The following is a 22,049-nucleotide window of genomic DNA, read 5'->3' on the forward strand; positions in this document are numbered from 1 at the left end:
GGGATCGAATCCAAGTCTCTTGCATTGTAGGCAGACGCTTTTACCATCTGAGCTACCAGGGAAGCCCCAATTATAGCAAAGACCTTCAAAATAAAGAATGCATGTCAAATGCTAAATGTATTAAATTCATTTAATTTTTTCTCAAAGATGCCTTCACTTCATTTTCCCTTAACCTTTTTTTTTTTTTTCCTCGCAGTTTTCAAAACTCAGTGTCTATAGTGAGTACAAGTGGTGACGGCAGTCAGGCATACTCAGTGGAGAATCCTGAGGGTTACGTGGCATATAGTAAGGCTGCGACAGTTACTGTGAGTAAGGCAAAGCCATGCATGAGACTTTTTCCCCTGTTGAATAGCTCGCAAACTCATTCTCTTTCCTGTTCTTCGTATAAGTTTACTTGTAAAATGTAGCTGGTCGTGGGATATTTTTGCTCTCATCCCTCCTATGCCACAGTTAAAATCCCGAGTCCTCAGCTTGGTCGGCAAGGCCCTAAGTAATTCGACTGCACTGCTCTTCACTCACTCTGCTGTGGCTACTCTCACCTCCCTGCTGTTCCTCAAACACTCTAACTCAAACATGCTCCCACCTCAAGGCCTTTACAGATCGCTTTTCCCTTTGTCTGTCCCACTCCTCCCTTAAATGTCAGCATGGCTTCTTCCCTCCCTTTGTACTAGTCTCTTCTCCAGCATTTCCCCCCTAGGGAAGTCTTCTTTGATTATCTTATCAACAATGTCCTTCCTCCAGTCCCTTCTCCCTACCCTGTAAGTACGGAGCCTGACATTATTCACTTGTTTCCACACTAGAATGTAAGCTACACAAAGGGCTAGGGGTTAGTTTCATTTTCTGCTATGTCACAGAGCCTCGGACAGTGCCTGACACATGCTAGTATTTACTGAATGAATTCATGTATCAGATTCACCCTTATGTGGAGGCAGATATAAATAACCATCTTGGCTGGAGTCTAATGTTAGTTTGATGCTTTAATGCTTGATCTTTTAAAATTTAGGCAACTTCGGCCAAACTACTATAGAAGTTGAAAAACAGCTAGCTAGATCTATCTAGGTCTTTTAGGTTAAAAACCACATATTTATATGCCAGAGTCTTATCTGAAGACTGTCTTCTGAGCCAAATGAAGTTTTATGGTTATTCTCTGTCTTCCTGGTTTCCTGTGCTATATCACTTTAACTGGCCACCCACAAGCCAGTGTTTTGGAGGTAGGTAGTGATAGTTTACGGTGAACAATGGCGGATTTCTGATCTCCGAAGAAGATTTAGCTTTGGGACCAGGGACCAGGCTTGATCACTCAAGACCTTTTGTGTTGCAGAAGTTTTATGACAGTAAAAAAGGACATACAAAGCTACTGACATAGACATCAGAAGAGGACAGAGCGTCCCCACTCACTAGTGGTATCAAGGCCTTACATATGTTTACCAGACCCACTCCCACAACATACATCTTAAATTAACAAGGTTAGAACTAACAATAGAGAGGTCTTACCTGACCCATCCTCATAACATAAGTCTTAATATAACAAGATAACCAAGATACAGAGCTTAAGGAAAAACATAGCCTTGAGCATAGCCTTGAGCAAGATGAGCTTTGTTGTGTAATCATTCAGTTTAGTTCAGTTCAGTTGCTCAGTCCTGTCCGACTCTTTGTGACCCCGTGAATTGCAGCATGCCAGGCCTCCCTGTCCATCACCAACTCCTGGAGTTCACTCAGACTCACGTCCATCGAGTCAGTGATGCCATCCAGCCATCTCATCCTCTGTTTTCCCCTTCTCCTCCTGCCCCCAATCCCTCCCAGCATCAGGGTCTTTTCCAATGAGTCAACTCTTTGCATGAGCAAAGTACTGGAGTTTCAGCTTTAGCATCGTTTCTTCCAAAGAACACCCAGGACTGATCTCCTTTAGAATGGACTGGTTGGATCTCCTTGCAGTCCAAGGGACTCTCAAGAGTCTTCTCTAACACCACAGTTCAAAAGCATCAATTCTTCGGTGCTCAGCTTTCTTCACAGTCCAACTTTCACATCCATACGTGACCACTGGAAAAACCACAGCCTTGACTAGATGGACCTATGTTGGCAAAATGATGTCTCTGCTTTTGAATATGCTATCTAGGTTGGTCATGACTTTCCTTCCAAGGAGTAAGTGTCTTTTAATTTAATGGCTGCAATCACCATCTGCAGTGATTTTCGAGCCCCCCAAAATAAAGTCTGACACTGTTTCCGCTGTTTACCCATCTATTTGCCATGAAGTGGTGGGACCAGATGCCATGATCTTTGTTTTCTGAATGTTGAGCTTTAAGCCAACTTTTTCGCTCTCCTCTTTCACTTTCATCAAGAGGCTTTTTTAGTTCCTCTTCACTTTCTGCCATAAGGGTGGTGTCATCTGCATATCTGAGGTTATTGATATTTCTCCCGGCAATCTTGATTCCAGCTTGTGTGCTTCCAGCCCAGCGTTTCTCATGATGTACTCTGCATAGAAGTTAAATAAGCAGGGTGACAATATACAGCCTTGACATACTCCTTTTCCTATTTGGAACCAGTCTGTTGTTCCATGTCCAGTTCTAACTGTTGCTTCCTGACCTGCATATAGGTTTCTCAAGAGGCTGGTCAGGTGGTCTGGTATTCCCATCTCTTTCAGAATTTTCCACAGTTTATTGTGTAATCATTAGCTCTGGGAAAAACATTTTAAGTGACTAAGACTAAGGAATGTAGAAAAAGTTTGTCCTTTTCTCCTCCTCAAGAGACCCCTTGGGGGCCCTGGATGCCTTATCAACCTACATAAGAATTAACTCTCTCAGTACGTAGTTCTGTTAAAGAATGTGGAGAGGATTGGTTCACCTGAATTCTATCTGTGTTTAGATATTTGGTTGTTAATGTCAGTTTATAGCCATTCATCTGAACTCTGATAGAATTTAGGAGTATTATGATGACAACTTACATAAACATCTAAAAGTTGATCTCTGCAAGTTTATTTTATTCTAAAACAACTTTTGGATGGATTTATTATCACAACTTTCAGTTAATTCTTATGTCCTCAGTAATCTGCAGTTTAAGTGTAGGAACAGTATGTAATTGGTTCTGCCTTGGCTAGTCTACAGTGTTTTTATTGATAGATATCTGTTTCCTTAAGCATATTTTATTATCCTTTCTGAAAATATCTGAAGCAATGTAAATTAACATAAACAGTCAATGTTAATTAAATGAAAGGTATCATAAGGTAATGAAAGATATGAATGTTTAGTTCAGTTCAGTCGTTCAGTCCTGTCCAACTCTGTGACCCTGTGAACTGCAGCACGCCAGGCCTCCCTGTCCATCACCAAATCCCAGAGTCCACCCAAACCTATGTCCATTGAGTCAGTGATGCCATCCAACCATCTCATCCTCTGTCGTCCCCTTCTCCTCCTGCCCTCAATCTCTCCCAGCATCAGGGTCTTTTCCAATGAGTCAGCTCTTCACATCAGGAGGCCAAAATATTGGAATTTCATCTTCAACATCAGTCCTTCCAATGAACACCCAGGACTGATCTCGTTTAGGATGTACTGGTTGGATCTCCTTGCAGTCCAAGGGCCTCTCAAGAGTTTTCTCCAACACCATAGTTCAAAAGCATCAGTTCTTCGGCGCTCAGCTTTCTTCACAGTCCAACTCTCACATCCATACGTGACCACTGGAAAAACCATAGCCTTGACCAGACGGACCTTTGTTGACAAACTGATGTCTCTGCCTTTTAATATGCTGTCTAGGTTGATCATAACTGTCTTCCAAGGAATAAGCGTCTTAATTTTATGGCTGCAGTCACTATCTGCAGTGATTTTGGAGCCCCCAAAAATAAAGTCGGCCACTGTTTCCCCATCTATTTGCCATGAAGTGATGGGACCAGATGCCATGATCTTCGTTTTCTGAATGTTGAGCTTTAAGCCCACTTTTTCACTCTCCTCTTGGAGACCAGAAATCTTGACTTTATTCCTGTTAACCCTGAACACTTTCTTAAAAAAGACTCTTGGTTGTGCCGGGTCTTAGTTGTGATATGTGGGATCTATTTCCCCAATCAGGGATCAAACCCAGGCCCCCTGCATTGAGAGTGCAGAGTCTTAGCCACTGGACCACCAGGGAAGTCCCTGACCACTTTTGACTTTAGAACTCTGATACTTTTTCTAGGCCTTGGCCTTTTTTTCTCTCTCTCTCTTGGGTTTGATCTATAAAATATTTGGTGGTGGACTCTGTCATTGTTCTAATACCATAATGCTCACTGAGTCTAATGTCTTTATTCTAGGGCAAACTGATCCATGCTAATTTTGGCACTAAACAGGACTTTGAGGATTTAAATATGTCTGTAAATGGATCTTTAGTGATTGTAAGAGCTGGAAAAATCACTTTTGCTGAAAAGGTGAGTATGAGTTATTAAATATATAAAATCATTTTATAGCTAAATGGTATTGTTAATTTTCTTATATGCTGAAAACCATCAGTCTTAAGCTCTCATACCTGATAATATAATTTATTAAAATACTCTACAAATCAAATAAGTTCCTGTTATCTAAAGTTATAGGATACTTCTGAAACTGGCATATCTACTTGGAGTACTTTGCAATAATTGTTATCCAGTAAAAATGCAGTTATGAGAAATGCTTACGTGAAAGAGATTTAAATTGTGTAACCAAGTTATATATATATATATAAAACCAAGGTTTATGTGTGTATATACACACATACATTCTCTCTCACTCTCTATATATTAATGTATATGATTCAGTTATAACTGTTTTATAAAAGGGAAAATTAAAAGTCACCTATACAAGGGCTTAGAATGGAAAGACAGTGGTTGTCTTGGAAGGGTTTTTATTATTTATATTTTGAATTCTCTTTAAGAGTTAGTTAAGCTTTATTGTGCAACCACATTGGTGTGGAAGTGTTTTTTACTTTTCAATTGATGTAATCCATATACCACTAAATTTACTCTTTAAAGTATACTATTCAGTTTTTAGTATATACACCTACCATCATGATCTAATTCCCGCATATTTTCATTATATCCTAAAGATACCCTATACCATTTTCAGTTACTCCCCATTCTTCCCTCCTTCTAGTCCCTGGCTATGGATTTGCCTCTTTTGGACATTTTATATGAGCAGAATCATACAATATTTTGCCTCTTTTGACTGGCTTCTTTTCACTTATCATAATGTTTTCAAGGTTCATCCATGTGTACCATGAATCAGCACTTCATTTCTTTTTCTGACTGAATAGAATTTGATGTAAGGATATACCACATTTTGCTTGTTTACTTGTCAGTTGACAGACATTTGGGTTGTGTCTACTTTCTGGTTTTATGAATAATGCTACAGTAAGCATTCATTTATATGTTTTAGGTGAATAGATATTTCTGATTATCTTGTGTGTCTACCTAGGAGTGAGATTGCTGGTCGTATGGTAACTCTATGTTTAGCTTTTGGAGTATATAAGATTTTTGAAATGACAACGTTTTAGAAATGGAAGAGAGATTAGTGGTTGCCAAAAGTTGAGGGTGAAAACAAATGGCAACTGGAAGAATCTTTGTGGTGTTAAAACTGATTGTTTGGTATTTTGATTGATTGTTTAGAACTTAATATGTACAAACACATGAATGAGTGCAAGTAAAACTGGGGCAGTCTGAATGACATATGTAGATTGTATGGTATCAATGTTAGTATTCAGGCTGTTAGTTCTGCAGACTTTGACTAAAAGAAAACTGGGCAAAGTTTACAGTGGATCTCTATTATTTCTTAAAACTACAAATGAATCTACAGTTATCTTGTAAAAATTTCAGTTAATTTCTTTAAAAAAGTTACATTTTAAGGCAATTATTTTTTTCCTATACATGTTAGCTATTGAAATGTTGGAAGTATTGGTGTAGTCTGCTGTAGCCCTTTGTCTTCAGTGTATGTTCAGTATGTATTCTTTTAATTTTTGTTGATTAGATCTTCATTTTCTGAGCTTTATGTGTTTTTCTTTAGGTGGCAAATGCTGAAAGTTTAAATGCAATTGGTGTCTTGATATACATGGACCATAGTAAATTTCCCATTGTTAACGCAAATCTTCCATTGTTTGGACATGTGAGTTTTTATTTCTTGACTGAATAAGTTACTGGCTTCTACAAATTGATGCTGGGTTCCATCTACATTAATAGCAATAGAACTATGCCTTCCTTAAATACTTTTTTTGCCCTTGGAGAATTTTAGCAGTAAGTGAGAAGACGAATTGCATGACTTTGAAACCTAATTATTACTTATTGCTAAAAATACTTTACCAGTAGTACCTTGAATTAAGAATTTGACGTATGGCATATAAAAACAAAAGTCATATATTATACAGCCACTCAGACTTTCAGACTATAAATGTAGGTTATAGCCTCATACAGAATTTGAATCTTATAGGGACTTCTTGAATAAATGTGTGAGCTAATTACTCTTTTGTTTTACTAGGCTCATCTGGGAACAGGTGACCCTTACACACCTGGATTCCCTTCTTTTAATCACACTCAATTTCCACCATCTCAGTCTTCAGGATTGCCGAACATACCTGTCCAAACAATTTCCAGAGCCGGTGCAGAAAAGCTGTTTCAGTAAGTTCTTATTTGAAAGCCATCTTGCAGAGTCAAGTTTTATGATTAGGGAGAAATAATAATCTGTGGATTTGATAAAATCTTAAAACAATTGGCTGTAATTTTCCACATGTTGGGTCTTTGGGGGATGGGTAGCTGTTAACTTGATGTATATAAAAATGGAAATTTTCCTCTATAAAGTGATCTTAATAGACATTCGATTCATTAAACTTGAAGAGACCTTGTTCAGTCCACCCAGTGAATTTCTTGTGTAATATTGTTGGCATACCTTCTGCTTGAGTACTTCCTGTGGTTAAAGCATTTTGTTACCTATGGCAACATTCAGTTATTGGAGAAGATCTGTTAGAATTTGTATTGGGCTGAAATCTTATTCCCTGGAATATCCATTAGTTCTGGACTTTCTTTTTTAGCAACAGAATGATTTCTTTCCTTGTCTATAGATTGAATATCCTCAGTTCTCATGACAGTTTCCCAGATGCTTTATAGTCATAACAAGCCCTTCTGGATATCCTCCCTAGTGTACTAGTATTTCTGTTTAAAAGTAGAAGCCAGGCTGGTTAGAGTACATGTCATTAATTTTTATCTTGATCTGGATATATCCCCTCGTATTGGCAGGGGATGTTAGTCTATTTTCAGACATTCATGTGAGCATTTATTTGCTATGTGACATAGAATAAGTTACTGTAACCACATTGGTGATGTTTGACGTAATTGTATAGCTGAAGTGTATTCTACTTAGCAGGATTACTGATATCAAATGAAGAGCCATCTACATGCAAGGACTTTATATATGACTATTAATAATGTGTCTAAGAGGTTTTTGTAATAGGTGATTCTTTTTGACTAAAATCAAACTTAGAATCAGCTACTTCTTCCTACTATCTACAAGCCTTTCCTAATCTGTGAAGCCAGCCCTTTATCTTGTTCTTACATACTGGGGAGTTAATAATGTTTTGACTTATTTACGTAAGTCAGCCCTTTTTGAGCAGTCATTATTTGGATAACACATGCGGAATCAGAAGGGGAAAGCTATCTAACCTAACTCTAGCAGCATGAGAGTATTCTTTCGTAACTGAAATAAGAATGTATACTTGCCTTGTTGGGCTTTCCTTGTGGCTCAGCTGGTGAGGGATCTGCCTGCAGTGTGGGAGACCTGGGTTTGATCCCTGGGTTGGGAAGGTCCTCTGGAAAGGGAAAGGCTACCCACTCCAGTATTCTGTCCTGGAGAGTTCCATGGACTGTGTATGTATAGTCCATGGGGTCTCAGAGTTGGACACAACTGAGCGGCTCTCACTTTCACTTTTCACTTTCACTTGCCTTGTTAGTGGAGAGTTAGGAAACATGACAATGTATTAATGCACCTTTATAGATAAAGACTTCATTTTTAATCTATCTTGGAGTCTATTTAAAATGTAAATTATAGCTATTCTCTGGCAGAAACACATATCAGGTGGGATAGGCAATTTTTTAAAAATTCACTAAACTAGGAAGCAACTCATACTTTTCAAATGACTGCCTACAGATGAGAGTAAACACAAGTGTTTGGTCACTAGTGAGTAATTTTGTGTGTTCCCTCTATTTGTCCTCTTAACCTCGAAAGTCACTGATTTTGTAAACCTAGAGGAAGATAACAGTAACTCAGAACTCTGATCTCTACTTTCTGTTTCTAGAAATATGCAAGGAGACTGTCCTGGTATTTGGGGAACAGACTCTTCATGTAAGCTGGTATCGTCACAGGATAAAAATGTGAAACTTAGCGTGAACAATGTGCTGAAGGAGATAAGAATTTTTAACGTCTTTGGAGTTATTAAGGGCTTTGAAGAACCAGGTAAAGATCCTTGGGGACTTTTTGTTTGGTTTTCCTCACTAAAGATATGGCTAGAGGGAGCGAGGGCAGGAGGGCGACTGGGCTTAGTTTCTTGAAATGCTAAACCATATCTGTCCTAAAGTGAACTAAAGTTCAAGTGCCAGCTTTAGTAGGAGGTAATAACAGCCTAGAAAGTTAACTTCTTGAACTGACCATTGTGCCTAGGAAATCTCTTTTTAAGTTATTAAATAGACCAGAGGTAAGCAAATTTCTTCTTAAGGGGGCAAATAATAAACATGTTGTAGGCCAAACAGTCTCCATTGCAACTCTTCAACTCTGCCACTGCAGCATGAACTCAGCCATGGACAATATTAATGAATGGGCACACAGGCTGTAGTTTGCCACTATATCTGTTTGCTATCAAATAGTCATATATCATTTGGTAAGGAAAGCCGTTGGACTTCAGTGCTTACTAGACAGTTAGCAAGCACAAATAAGTAGGCAGTGAGTAACCTTAATTAGTAATGTAGAAAAAAGAGATTAGTATTATCATATGAATGTTTAATCCCTGGAGTCCTAAGTCAGATCTGAAGTAAGGATCTCTTACCCTTACTACATATACTACATTTTTTACCCTTCTACTAATGTGCTTATTCTAGACTTCACTATTAGAAAACAGTTTAAAAGCTGTTTGAATAATTTATCTTTTTTTTTTTTTTAATTAAGATCGCTATATTATAGTAGGGGCCCAGAGGGATGCCTGGGGTCCTGGAGCTGCAAAGTCCAGTGTAGGAACAAGTCTGCTATTGACACTTGCCCAGATACTTTCCGATATGGTCTTAAAAGGTAGAGTACAAATTTTGAGAACTTGAGCATCTATGTACTGTGCTTCTAAATGTTATAATATGCTTTGCTCACTTTTGCCTATGTTCTTATGGTTCACTTATGCTGGGCCCTAGGATCCAAAGATTCAAGAATGTGATGGGGGTTTGTATGTGTGGGTGGGTGGATATAAGAGTGGCAAGTATCATGGGAGAAAGGCTTAAAAGTAAGCCTTTGTTACATAAACATTCCTTAAAGTTTATTTATTTATTTTTGGCTGTGCTGGGTCTTCATTGCTGCACAGGCTTTCTCTATTTGAGACAAGTGGGGGCTACTCTTTGTTGAGGTGTGTAGGCTTCTTCTTGCCGTGGCTTCTCTTGTTGCAAAGCATAGGCCCTAGGACCTGGGGCTTCAGTAGCCGCAGCACATGAGCTCAGTAGTTGCGGCTCCTGGGCACTAGATTGCGGGCTCAATAGTTGTGGCACACGAGCTTAGCTGCTCTGCGGCATGTGGGAGCTTCCTAGACCAGAGATTGAACCCGAATCTTCTGCATTGGCAGGCAGATTCTTTACCATGAGCCAACAGGGAATCCCTAGACCCTGAATTCTTAAGTACAAAGTAGGTTGTCTTTTGTTGTATCTGCCTATGACTTTGAAGCAGTTTTCTGTACAGTGTCTTCATTGTACTGGGAATCATGAGTTTCTCTGGGACACTGAAAACCATTGTATTGTGCCCTAAATTCTCTTTGACATATCCAGAATGATACCGCAAATCTAACATGGTCCCTAAGGAATCTGTTTGAAAGCAAGCAGTGTCATACCTCTGCACTATGTTCTATAGTTTGATTATAGAATGATAATATATAACTTTATAAATAAAATATTCTATATTTGATTTGTAAGTATATTATATAGTATATAATATGTTTATGTAAGAAAGGCTCACTTTCAAGCCTTTGTTATATGGTACTTGCCACTTTTTTATATCAACCCACCCACACATGCAAACCCCCATCAGAGTCTTGAATCTTTGGGTCCTAGGGCAAGTTGCAGTGCTTAACTCATATACAAAAGTAAGTTAATGCAGAAAAAGATGTACCCGGAGGAGGGGGAGGAGTGGAGTGGAGTGGAAGGTAATGGCCCATAAAAGCCTCAAAGGAGCTATCATTAATTTCTCTGAAAACTCACTCTTTCCTAAACTTAAATTTGTGAGTTTTAATTCTATGTCAAATATTTGTTTTTAAGTAATCTGGTATCTTAAGTGACTTCTAGGCAAATCGTTTTCAAAGAAGATCCTTTGGTTGTGATTTCAAATAGCTCTTGGTTTGGAAGTTACAGGACTCAAAGAATGGAATGTAGGAGTGAGGTCTAGTAAGCTGGTCCCTATGTACTTAAGGTCTTATTTGCAAATGATCTCCTATTACTTTTAACATTTATTTCTATTTCTTCTTTTGGTTCTTTTCACTTGGGGCCTCAAAAGGAAAAGAAATAGTTTTGAATCTGTAGTCTGTAACCTGAAATTTCTGATGCATCTTAAGTCAGTTACCAACTTGTAACTTTTCCCAAGATAGAACTAACTTTTTGTTGTCTCTTAGGTCAGTTTAAACCCAGCAGAAGCATTGTCTTTGCCAGCTGGAGTGCTGGAGACTTTGGAGCTGTTGGTGCCACTGAGTGGCTAGAGGTATTATCTATATCTCATCCATGCCCAGAATGGGCCTCCCACTTATAATTGCTTATCTTCCAAAAACCATACTCTTTTAAATTTGTTTATATCATTTTTTACCTTTGTATATTTAGTTTCAATAAAATCCAAACTTAAACAGAAATCCCTAATGATAGCTCTGTCGGTGATAACTGGATTAATACATACTAGTACATTCGTATTTTTCCTTTTCCAGGGATACCTTTCCTCATTGCATTTAAAGGCTTTCACTTATATTAATCTGGATAAAGCTGTTGTTGGTAAGTGTCTTTTCTTTAGTGGTTCTTTACGTGGTCCCAGATCAGCAGTATCAGGATCACTTGGGAACGTGAGAAATGCAAAATTTCAGGCCCTACCCTAGACCTTTTGAACCAGAATCTGGACCATACCATCTAGCAAACTGTTCTAAGTGCTCTAGTTGATTATGATGCACTAAAGTTTGAGAACTACTAGTTACCTACTTTGGACCAGGAGGAAATAAACCATACCAATAGAATGGTACTTCTGGAGACTAATTCACAACTTGCTAGATTGTGGCTTCATGGATAGAAATATAAGATAATCAAACTTCTGAAAGAGTCTGGTGTTACTAAAAATACAGATGTAGCCAGTGGATGAAGTGGAGAGTAATGAAATATCTATTTGGGGAAGAAAAAGGAAGGAGTTACAATTAAACTAAATTTTATTAGTCATTATTGCTATTTTACCTTTGCAACAAAATGTATTGAATATAACAAGCTTGCTATAGCTAATAGATGACTGCCCTAACATGGGTGAACCAAAAAGTTACAAAAGTACAAATCATTAACATTAAATACGCAAACTCAAGGACTAGGAGCTTCACTTGAATGAAATTTGGTGTTTAGCAGTCACTCAAGAGCTTGACTCCTCAACCACTTTTTTGTCTACTTCATAAAGAGGGATAGTTGTTGTATATGCCATCGATCTAGGTTATTGTCCTCCTGTTTGCCATGTAGTTTTAGCTGTAGAAGTAGTAGTGTGCAAACTGCTTGACTAAAGGAGGAGCAATGTTAATCTCTTTGCAGGTACTACCAATTTCAAAGTTTCTGCCAGCCCACTGTTGTATTCACTTATTGAGAAAATCATGAAAGATGTGAGTATATCCTTAATCATGAAAGTGTAATGAAAGTTAGACAAAATATTAGGATGACAAACATTTATATTGAACTGTAGGTGTCTATGAGGGTTGTCTAGAGTCAGAATGTTAAGGAAGGGTTCAGTTCAGTTCAGTCACTCAGTCATGTCTGACTCTTTGTGACCCCATGAATTGCAGCACGCCAGGCCTCCCTGTCCATCACCAACTCCCGGAGTTCACTCAGACTCACGTCCATCAAGTCAGTGATGCCATCCAGCCATCTCATCCTCTGTCGTCCCCTTCTCCTCCTGCCCCCAATCCCTCCCAGCATCAGAGTCTTTTCCAATGAGTCAACTCTTCACATGAGGTGGCCAAAGTACTGGAGTTTCAGCTTTAAGCATCATTCCTTCCAAAGAAATCTCAGGACTGATCTCCTTCAGAATGGATTAAATGAACTTAGACCATACCTGAGACTTAAATAAGAAAGCCAGATGAAATACTCATTGGATAAAAACAGACATATGAATGAATATAGTTTTGAATGAGCAGGGAAAAAACATATTGGAGTGATTAAAGCTGGAGACGAAAAAGGGTCAGGGAACTTGACCTTGATTCCATGGGAAACTGGGGGGTTACTATAGGGTCTCCCAACAGGGCAGTAATGTGTTTGCAGATTAGGCTGGCAGTAGTATAAAATGTGTTGAAAGGAAGAAACTAGAAAGAAGATAGTAGGCAGAACATAAAAGCTAATAAGCACTGTTAAGACTGGGTGAAGCCCCTTTAAAATGTTAAAAAGGAAAACTTTTTCTCATAACTAAAAGAACTAACAGCACAAGCCTAGAAGGAATAACTTCAGAAATTATGGATTGTTTTAAATTTTTTTCAAGATGATATAATGAAAAATTTAATGTTTTAAATAAATATTTATAGAGAAAAATGTTAGTGACTAGTCTGAATGAATAAATCTAGAAAGGTTCATTTTAATCATAATTTATTTTACAGGTGAAACATCCACGTACTGGGCTGTCTCTGTATCGGGACAGCAACTGGATCAGCAAAGTGTAAGTTGAGAAAGGTGAATGAATAGCTAACAGGAAAGCAGGGTCACTCAATAAATAGTATCTACTATGTCCATTCGAGGTTTAAACATAACCTAGCATTGAGTTTACCTGTACCTGGAAAGATTCAGTTTAAGAATTTACTTGAGGGTAGGATAGGGGTGCATGTAGCATAGTCTGTTCTTTAAAAAACTTTCTAAAGACACTTTTTGGCTCTTCTTGTAGGAAGAAACTTTCTTTGGATAATGCTGCTTTCCCTTTCCTTGCATATTCTGGAATCCCAGCAGTCTCTTTCTGTTTTTGTGAGGTAAGTCTGAAGAATGGTACAGCATTATATCTTAGATCTGCTTTGGTCAGTTTTGAGACCAGGTTTCCTAGAATGCTTAGTATGTATTAAGAAATTATATATGTGCAGTTACTGTAATCTTCCTTATTGTCAGTCTTAATTAATTTTAATCTCAGCTTAGTTAGCATTTGAGTTTATTTGCTAAAACTTCTTCAGTTATATATGATGACTTTTAGTAACAAGGCTGTCTATTGGAGAGTGCAAGTATAGAATATTTCCTTCAAACAAAGTTCTACTGGATAATGCTATTCTTGATGCCTGTTGAAATATGATTGTAGATGTTTGTCCCGAGATGTTAGTTAGTCTCTTAGGCAGGGATTATAGATAAAAGCACGAAAAAAAAAAAGGCAAGCTTTTTAAGGGACAGAACTTTGAACTGACCAAGTTGTTGGAAAACCAAGATTGGCTTGGTACAAGAGCCAATTAGAAGACACTGAAGTCCAGGCAGACTGAAAATGAAGGCCTCTGTGTTGGAGTTGAAAAACTAGCTCTGTAGCAGGCTCTTCCAAGGTATACAGAGATACCAGAGTTCTTAACAGGGGTTCAGGGTAGAAACTGCTGACTTTGGCATCAAATTGTTGACCCAGTAGAGGCCAGGTCCTTACTAGACTTCTTCCCACTGGGTGTTTTAGCCTGGGATTAGGACAGAAAAAGTGAGGAAGTGATGAAAGGTGTGGATTTAGAGATTAACATAGCTGGAATTCCCCTAACTTTCTGCTAGATCAGCAATATGAATGGTATTGAAATATTAGGTCATGATGTCTATTTAGTACCCTAGGAGGAACTGAGTGTCAGGTCCCAGGGTTGAGGAAATTTATGGATCTCTGTTGACCTTCAGAAGTCTTTTTTTTTTAAGCTGTTCAGAGGTATAGGTAATAACTATACAAATAACATACATACCTATACAGATACGTATGTGACACATACAGATAAGCATGTAGAGTCTGCAAGTTAAGGACTGAGGTCAAACCAAAGGACTGCCAATGAGATTGTCACCAAGCACAGTGGTAGAGTTGAAGAAATAGTTACTAAAGTTGTCCAGTGAAAGTAGAGAGTTCTTGTGAGTGTCTCATCAGAAAGGTAGCATGAATGCATGATGGGAAAGAAGGTAAATGTTTGGCTAAAAGTAACACTTTATACTGAAAGTACATTTCAGGCATGCTCTCCTCTTCTCTCATGCCAAACTTCTCAGGAAGACAAGAACAAGGATACAACCTCTTCTGGCTACAAATCCATTCAGGGTCTGTGATGTGATAAACAGGGATTCAGTACAGCTTAGGAGAAAGTAAAATCATTCCAGGAGTAGGTTAGGTTCAGAGGAACAAGCAAAAGCTGTATCTTCTGAAAGTAGTGGATAGGAGATAAAGTTGGAGAAGGAATATATTAAAAGCAAAGGAAGAATTATAGTTACTGTTACCTTGATGGGGGAAACTAGAATGTGAAGCTCCTCGTCTTATAACCCACGTTTGTTTCCCAGGACACAGATTACCCTTATTTAGGCACTCCCATGGACACCTATGAGACATTGAACAGAGAAGTTCCTCAGTTGAACAGAGTGGCACGTGCAGCAGCAGAAGTGGCTGGTCAGCTTCTGATTAAACTTACCCATGGTGTTGAGCTGGACCTGAACTATGAGATGTATAATGATGAAATACTTCGTTTTGTGAAGGAAATGAACCTATTCAGAGCAGACATAAGGGTAAGCACTAATTAAATCAGGTTCCTACTGGTAAAGTATTAAACAGTCTGAAGAATACTGTTTAGCTATTCCTGGGGAACAGGACAGGTAGCCAAAGTATGTTTTAAAGTGCACTGAAGTATAATTTTGCGTAGAATCCACAACTCACTTGAGAGGAAGCTCAGAGACTGCAGTACATAGGACAGACCACAGCAGGTGTTTCAGAATCTACAACGGTGTTACCTCATTCATCTGGAACAATTCTCTCATTCACGTATTCCTAGCACCCCATAAAGAGGCTGGATGTAAACCATATGAAGATCTCAACTATGAACTTTTAAGTTTGGGCCACAAATACTTTTCAGAGATCACATGGGTGGAGAGAGGAACATAGCCAGTGGGTTTATTTAGTGTTGATCCTTTTTGTCGAATATTCAAAGTTTTGATAAAACCAAATTAATATTAATGAGTGGCTTTTGTAGTACCAGAAAGCGATTCAACAGATCCCTTAAATAAAGTAAATCACTGATAACTGAATCTTAATTATAAGGATTAGCTTTCTTGAAACTTGAAACTAATTGTAACTGATCAGAAACTGGGATTAAGAATGGATAATAGTACTATTTGCTGAGCTTAAATATGAGTATGTTACTTAGCTTATAGAGCCTGGAACCTTGTATACAATATGTTTATATCTAGCTTTTGCTGACTTGAGCTTGTTTGGGAGTCTCACCCCCTTTTATCAGAATCATTTCAGTTACTACACCTAAATTTAGAAAGGTATGTAGAATAACACCCTTAGAAATATAATGTCTAATAGTGACTTTCTTGTCTTTCTGTTTCAGGATATGGGTCTGAATATGCAGTGGCTGTATTCTGCTCGTGGAGACTTCTTCCGTGCTACATCTAGACTAACTACGGATTATAAGAATGCTGAGAAAACAGACAGATCTGTGATGAGGGACATCAATGACCGTATCATGAAAGTACGTAATCCTTAGAAAAAGAGGAATTCAAGTTTATTCATTTCTAATTGGTAAATCTTGTGTTTCTAAAAAGTAGATTTTATTCTAGGAGCCTGGAATCCTTTCCCGCTTTAGAATTCAGCACAAATTTTAAAAAAGGTCTAAAGCTAGTATATCTAAACTGAAAATACAGAAGACATTTGACCTAGTATTAGTTTTTTTAGGCTCTAAAATCATTTTAAAGAAAGGATCACTAATGATTTTCATCTGTCATTTTCTCTGTATTTCTGTTTAATTCAGCCCTTAGCTGTTTTATTGTAGTGGAAACTTCTGTATGGAGGCTCCAACCAAAAAAGAAACAAAAAACAACCCAGTGCAGTTAGAGTTTACAAAGGAATTGACAGCTTTCCTTACAGTTTTAACATTAGAAGATTAGTAGCTTGGTTCTCAACATTCTTAAAATTCAGGGAAATTTAAACATTAAAGTGAGAGAATGATGGTGGTTTTACTATATCAGGTTGTTTTCTCACGACAAAAGCTGTAGCATTGTGTAAGGTCTATGTTTTGTTTCCGTAGGTGGAATATCACCTCCTCTCACCCTATGTGTCTCCAAGAGAGTTTCCTTTCCGACACATCTTCTGGGGCTCTGGCTCTCACACTCTGTCAGCTTTACTTGAGCACTTGAAGCTGCGTAAGAAACTTAACGGTGCTTTTAATCAAACACTGTTGGAAAACCAGTTGGCTCTGGCAACTTGGACTATTCAGGGAGCTGCAAATGCCCTCTCTGGGGACATCTGGGACATTGACAACGAATTTTAAATGTGACACCCATAACTTAATACGAGAACATCAGGGTAGTGTGGTTTCTAGACTTGTATTGGTTATGCTAAATTTTCAGTAGGGCTAAAAAACTAATATTAAAAATCTACCCAATCTTGGTACTACTAGATGTTGGTCTTTAGGCAGCAGCTTTTAATACAGGGTAGGTACTTGCATTTCTAGTTAAATTGAATAATTTTTTAAAATGTTCACAGTAGAATATTTTCTGTGATTATCTCTAGAATTTTTAGTGCTTTGTAATGGTAACTGCCTCTTTCCTGTCATAGTTCTAAAAAAGTCAGAACCAGTTATGTGAACTATTGGTCTAAATCCTAAGGACGTGAGCTGGTTATCTTTTTGAGCTGGAGGAGGAAGGTGGCTTAGAGTGATCTTCCATCTTCATTCGATGCTAGACAGACACCAGGCTGTAAGGCTTTACTCTCCACGTGGGGTCTCTGCCTTCTATAAGGATTTAGCTGGTTTCCACCTCTGAAAGTGGAACAGTTCACTTTCAGAAGAGATGGGACATGTTTTCTTGCCAATGAGGTCTGAAATAGAGGGCCTTCAGCTGTATAAAATGAGGTTCAACTATTTATCACAGGAGTAAGGCCTTAATGTGGCAACCTCAAGATTATCTATGAAAAGAGGAGACCAGAAAGCCAAAGACCTAGTATATTTTATTTTCCTCTATCCCTTGTCCCATAAATCTTTGTTAGTTTTTTGTTTTCACTTATTCCAAGGTATTTTGAAAGAGAACCAGGTTTTAGGTGTTTAATTTCAAACTCAATTTATCAGACTTTAGAGAACACAATGCCAAATTTTGGCCAAATTTTGGCCAAGGTGTTAATTTTTTGGAAAAGCTTCCTGTCATTTTGGCACTGAGATATTTATTGTTTATTTATCAGTGACAGAGTTCACTATAAATGGTGTTTTTTTTTTTTAATAGAAGATAATTATCGGAAGCAGTGCCTTCCATAATTATGACAGTTATACTGTCGTTTTTTTGTTTTTTTTTTTAATAAAAGCAGCATCTGCTAATAAAACCCAACAGATACTGGAAGTTTTGCACTTGTGGTCAACACTTAAGGGTGTTAAAAAATAACCGCAAGCCAAATAAAATTATAAAGCTCAGTCTTGAGAATTAAATTTAATTAGTGGTTGCTAATCAAGTTAAACTTCTATTTAGCTAACCAGATAAAAATGGCAGTTCTACTAAATGCAGTGAATTGTGACCAAGTTATAAATTAATGTCACTTAAAAGCTGTGATTGTATTCATACATGCAAAATTTTACAGTTCAATTTCTCTAAGATGTAACTTCAATCTGAATTTTGCAAAATTTCCAGTACCTTTGTCACAAACCTAACTCACATTATCGGGAGCAGTGTCTTCCATAATGTATAAAGAACATGGTAGTTTTTGCCTACCACAGTGTCTGTATCGGAGACAGTGATCTCCATATGTTACACTAAGGGTGTACGTAATTATCGGGAACAGTGTTTCCCATAATTTTCTTCATGCAATGACATCTTTAAAGCTTGAAGATCGTTAGTATCTAACATGTATTCCCAGCTCCCTATAATTCTCTATCTTTTAGTTTTAGTTGCAGAAACATTTTGTGGTCATTAGCATTTGGTGGCTAACTTCATCCACTGTAAAATAAAACTACTTCCTTCAAGGTTCTTTGTTTTTAAACCTAATGTGTTTTGTTATATTTGTGGTCTCTCCGGGCCTTCTGTTAGGCAGGATAGTAGCATACATTTATAATGTTTGCTGTTGCCAGGTGAATTTAACTTTATCCCCTTATTTGCATGTTATCTCCTATAAATGTAGTTCACACAGGTTTGAATCCAGAATTAACCTTTTAGCTTAAAGCAGTAGAAACTTGTACCAGAGTTTGGGGGGAGGGGCACTGCAGGGTTGAGGGAGGTAAAGTTTGCTAAAAGGTCTTTGATCATGTCTCCCCAACCATCAGTATTTGGTGGTTATAAGTTAAACGTAGACATGAACACGTAAGTTTGAGACCACATCAGTTAGGACTTTTTTTTTCTACTCACCCATTTTTATTATAAACCTGATAATCAGCTGTTTGTTCTAAGGCAGTTCAATACTGTCACCTAAAAAAAGTTCATAGGGTAATCTTAAGATTCTTAAACTTAGTGTCATTTATGTAAATTAAAATAGATCTAGATTAATATAGCCTCACTGATTTGTTTGACTATTCAGTCTGTTTCAGTCTTCCAATGTTTTATCTTGAACTGATACTTAGTGTAAGTGAAAAGGTCAGAGTTGGGATTCCTGGTTTGAGTATCATGCTTTGTCATTTTAATGAAAGTTCAGTGACTTCAAGGCATATTATGAATAACGGGTATACATTTTACAGCAGTAAATTTCTTCAGAAAATTTTTCTGTAGTTAGGATTAAGTTATTTGCAATCAAAAAAGTCATTATGTGGTAAGGGGCTTAATATTCCTGGAAGAATTGGATATCTGACTAATACCAACCAGCTGGTCAGATTTTTTCCGGTTTTAGATGTCACATGTATTTTGAAGGTAAAAGGATAAAATGAGGGAGCTTTGTCATGATTCACTATTCTAGAACTTGCATGACCTTTATTGTGTTTCCTCTGGAATGTTGTTGAAATTTTAGTTTACTAAAAATAGTGTATTAGCCAATTTACTGCTCAGCTGTATGTTTGTGAACAAGTGATATGCCCTTAAAATTGTATACAATCTGGTATGTGCAACAATGTGGAGATTACTCAAATGATTTAATAAAATGCTTGAACACTGAGTTGTCGTTTTAATAGATTTCACTTACGTTCCCAGTAAAACTGAGTGGAAAGTACAGAGTTCTCATATACGCCCTGCCTGCACACCACCCCCATCCCAGTTTCTTTGATTAGCAATATTCTGAGAGTGCCCTACCCCCACCAAGTACATTTGTTACAATCAGGGACTCTTATCTTGACACATCATTATCCTCCAAAGTCCATAGTTTACATTAAGATTCACTCTTGGTGGTTTACATTCTATGGGTTTGGACAAATGTATAATGATATATTTACCGTTATAGTACAATACAGGATAATGTTACTGCCCTTAGTATCCTGTTCTACCTCTTCAGCTTCCCTTCCCAGTAACCTCTGGCAACCACTGATAATTTTTAGCGTTTCCATAGTTTTGCCTCTTCCAGAATGGCATGTATTGGGTTGGCCAAAAAGTTCATTCAGGTTTTTCCATTACATCTTAGGGATCATACGGTTCATTCAATGTAGCTTTTTCAGATTGGCTTATTTCAGTTAGTAATATGCATTTAAGTTTCCTCTGTCTTTTCACAGCTTGATAGCTTGTTTATTTTTAGTGCTGAATAATATTCCATTGTCTGATGTAACAGTTTATTTCTCCATTCACCTACCAAAGAACATCTTTGTTGCTTCTAAATTTTGGCAGTTATGAATAAAGACATGTACAGGTGTTTATGTGGACGTTGAGTTTTCAGTTCATTTGGGTAAATGCCAAGGAATGCAATTGCTGGATCATATGGTAAGAGTATCTTTTTGTAAGAAACTTCTAAAATGTCTTCCACAGTTACTGTCCCATTTTGCATTCCCACTAGCAGAGAATGAGAGTTCCCGTTACGCCACATCCTAGGCAGCATTTGGTGGTATCAAGTGTTTTGGATTTTGGCCATTCTAGTAGGTATGTAGTGGTGTTTCATTTTAATTTGTATTTCCCAAATGCCGAGACGTTGAGCATCTTTTCATGTTTTTATTTACCAAGTGTATATCTTTGAAGTGTCCAGATCTTTTGCTCCTAATTTAAGCAGGTTGTTTGTTCTCTTATTGTTGAGTTTTAAGATCTTTTTTCTCTGAATAAGACATACAGATGGCCAAAAGGTGCATGAAATGATGGTCAGCATTGCTGATTATTAGAGAAGTGCAAATCAAAACTACAATGGGGTATCACCTCACATCAGTCAGAATGGTCTGAATGACAAAAAGTCTACAAATAATAAATGCTGGAGAGGGTATGAAGAAAAGGGAACCCTCCTAGACTGTTGGTGGGAATGTAAATTGGTGCAGCCACTGTGGAGACTACTACAGAGGTTCTTTTAAAAACTAAAAATAGCTACCATATGATCCAGCAATTCCACTCCCAGTCATATATCCAGGAAAAAAATACAATTCAAAAAGATATATGCACCCCAGTGTTCATAGCCACACTAATTATAGTAGCCAAGACATGGAAGCAACCTACATGTCCATCAACAGATGAATGGATAAAGATGTGGGGGGTGTGTGTATATACATATGTGTGTATATATATATACACACACAATGGAATATTTTTCACCCATTAAAAAGAATGCCAGCAACATGGATGAACCTGGAGATTATCATACTAAGTGAAGTAAGTCAGAAAGGCAAATATTTGATATCACTTATACATGGAATCAAAAAAAGGATACAAATGAACTTATTTACAGAACAAACAGACTCACAGACATAGAAAACAAATTTACAGTATCCATGGGGGAAAGATGGGGGAGGGATAAATTAGGAGTTTGGGGTTAACACACACAACTATATATAACAGATAAAACAAGGACCTACTGTAGAGCACAGGGAACTCCACTCAATAGTCTATAATAACCTATAAGGGAAAAGAATCTGAGAAAGAGTGGATGTAATGTATAACAATCACTTTGTTATATACCTGAAACTAGCAACACAGTAAATCAACTATAATGTGAAATGAAAATTAGAGATGCCATGTGGGAAAAGATTGATAAAATGATTTCATATGAATTGTTACATGGAAAAAAAAACCCACCTGATTTCATACCAATTCTTGCATGGCAAAAAATAAGCATAACCAAATTATAAGGTAATTGGCAAAAAATATTTTCTTCATACATAAAAGGCTTCCTTAATACCTAAAGATATATAACGCCTTCTTGATGTAACATCATTCCTGCAGCCCTTTCTCTTTTCTGTACTGTTTCCCATTCTCCCTGCTTTGAAAAGTATTCTTTGTAAGTGCTCACACCAAGAACCAGGAACCTTGTCAGCTCAAAGTGTGTTTGACTATTATTCATGCAGGCTACTAGTGCTTAGGAAAAAAGTATGTGAGGGTATGTTCATGCATGTACAAG

The 22,049-nt window shown here is 37.5% G+C and overlaps 1 protein-coding gene across 1 annotated transcript in view; it reads left to right on the forward strand.

Moving 5' to 3' along the window:
* The window catches only part of TFRC (transferrin receptor), a 30,758-nt gene extending 11,073 nt beyond the window's left edge, over nt 1-19,685 (forward strand). Inside the window, exons 6-19 of the mRNA XM_040249637.1 lie at nt 197-305; nt 4,274-4,387; nt 5,994-6,092; nt 6,462-6,601; nt 8,272-8,429; nt 9,135-9,254; nt 10,825-10,910; nt 11,128-11,191; nt 11,978-12,045; nt 13,030-13,088; nt 13,311-13,392; nt 14,909-15,130; nt 15,955-16,095; nt 16,651-19,685. Of these exons, the coding sequence (XP_040105571.1) occupies nt 197-305; nt 4,274-4,387; nt 5,994-6,092; nt 6,462-6,601; nt 8,272-8,429; nt 9,135-9,254; nt 10,825-10,910; nt 11,128-11,191; nt 11,978-12,045; nt 13,030-13,088; nt 13,311-13,392; nt 14,909-15,130; nt 15,955-16,095; nt 16,651-16,893 (1,705 nt within the window). The 3' untranslated portion in view covers nt 16,894-19,685. The remainder of the gene's footprint in view (nt 1-196; nt 306-4,273; nt 4,388-5,993; nt 6,093-6,461; nt 6,602-8,271; nt 8,430-9,134; nt 9,255-10,824; nt 10,911-11,127; nt 11,192-11,977; nt 12,046-13,029; nt 13,089-13,310; nt 13,393-14,908; nt 15,131-15,954; nt 16,096-16,650) is intronic.
* Nucleotides 19,686-22,049: the final 2,364 nt, after the last annotated feature.

Source organism: Oryx dammah, unplaced genomic scaffold (genome assembly GCF_014754425.2).
Source record: "Oryx dammah isolate SB20612 unplaced genomic scaffold, SCBI_Odam_1.1 HiC_scaffold_2, whole genome shotgun sequence".
Classification (NCBI taxonomy): domain Eukaryota; kingdom Metazoa; phylum Chordata; class Mammalia; order Artiodactyla; family Bovidae; genus Oryx; species Oryx dammah.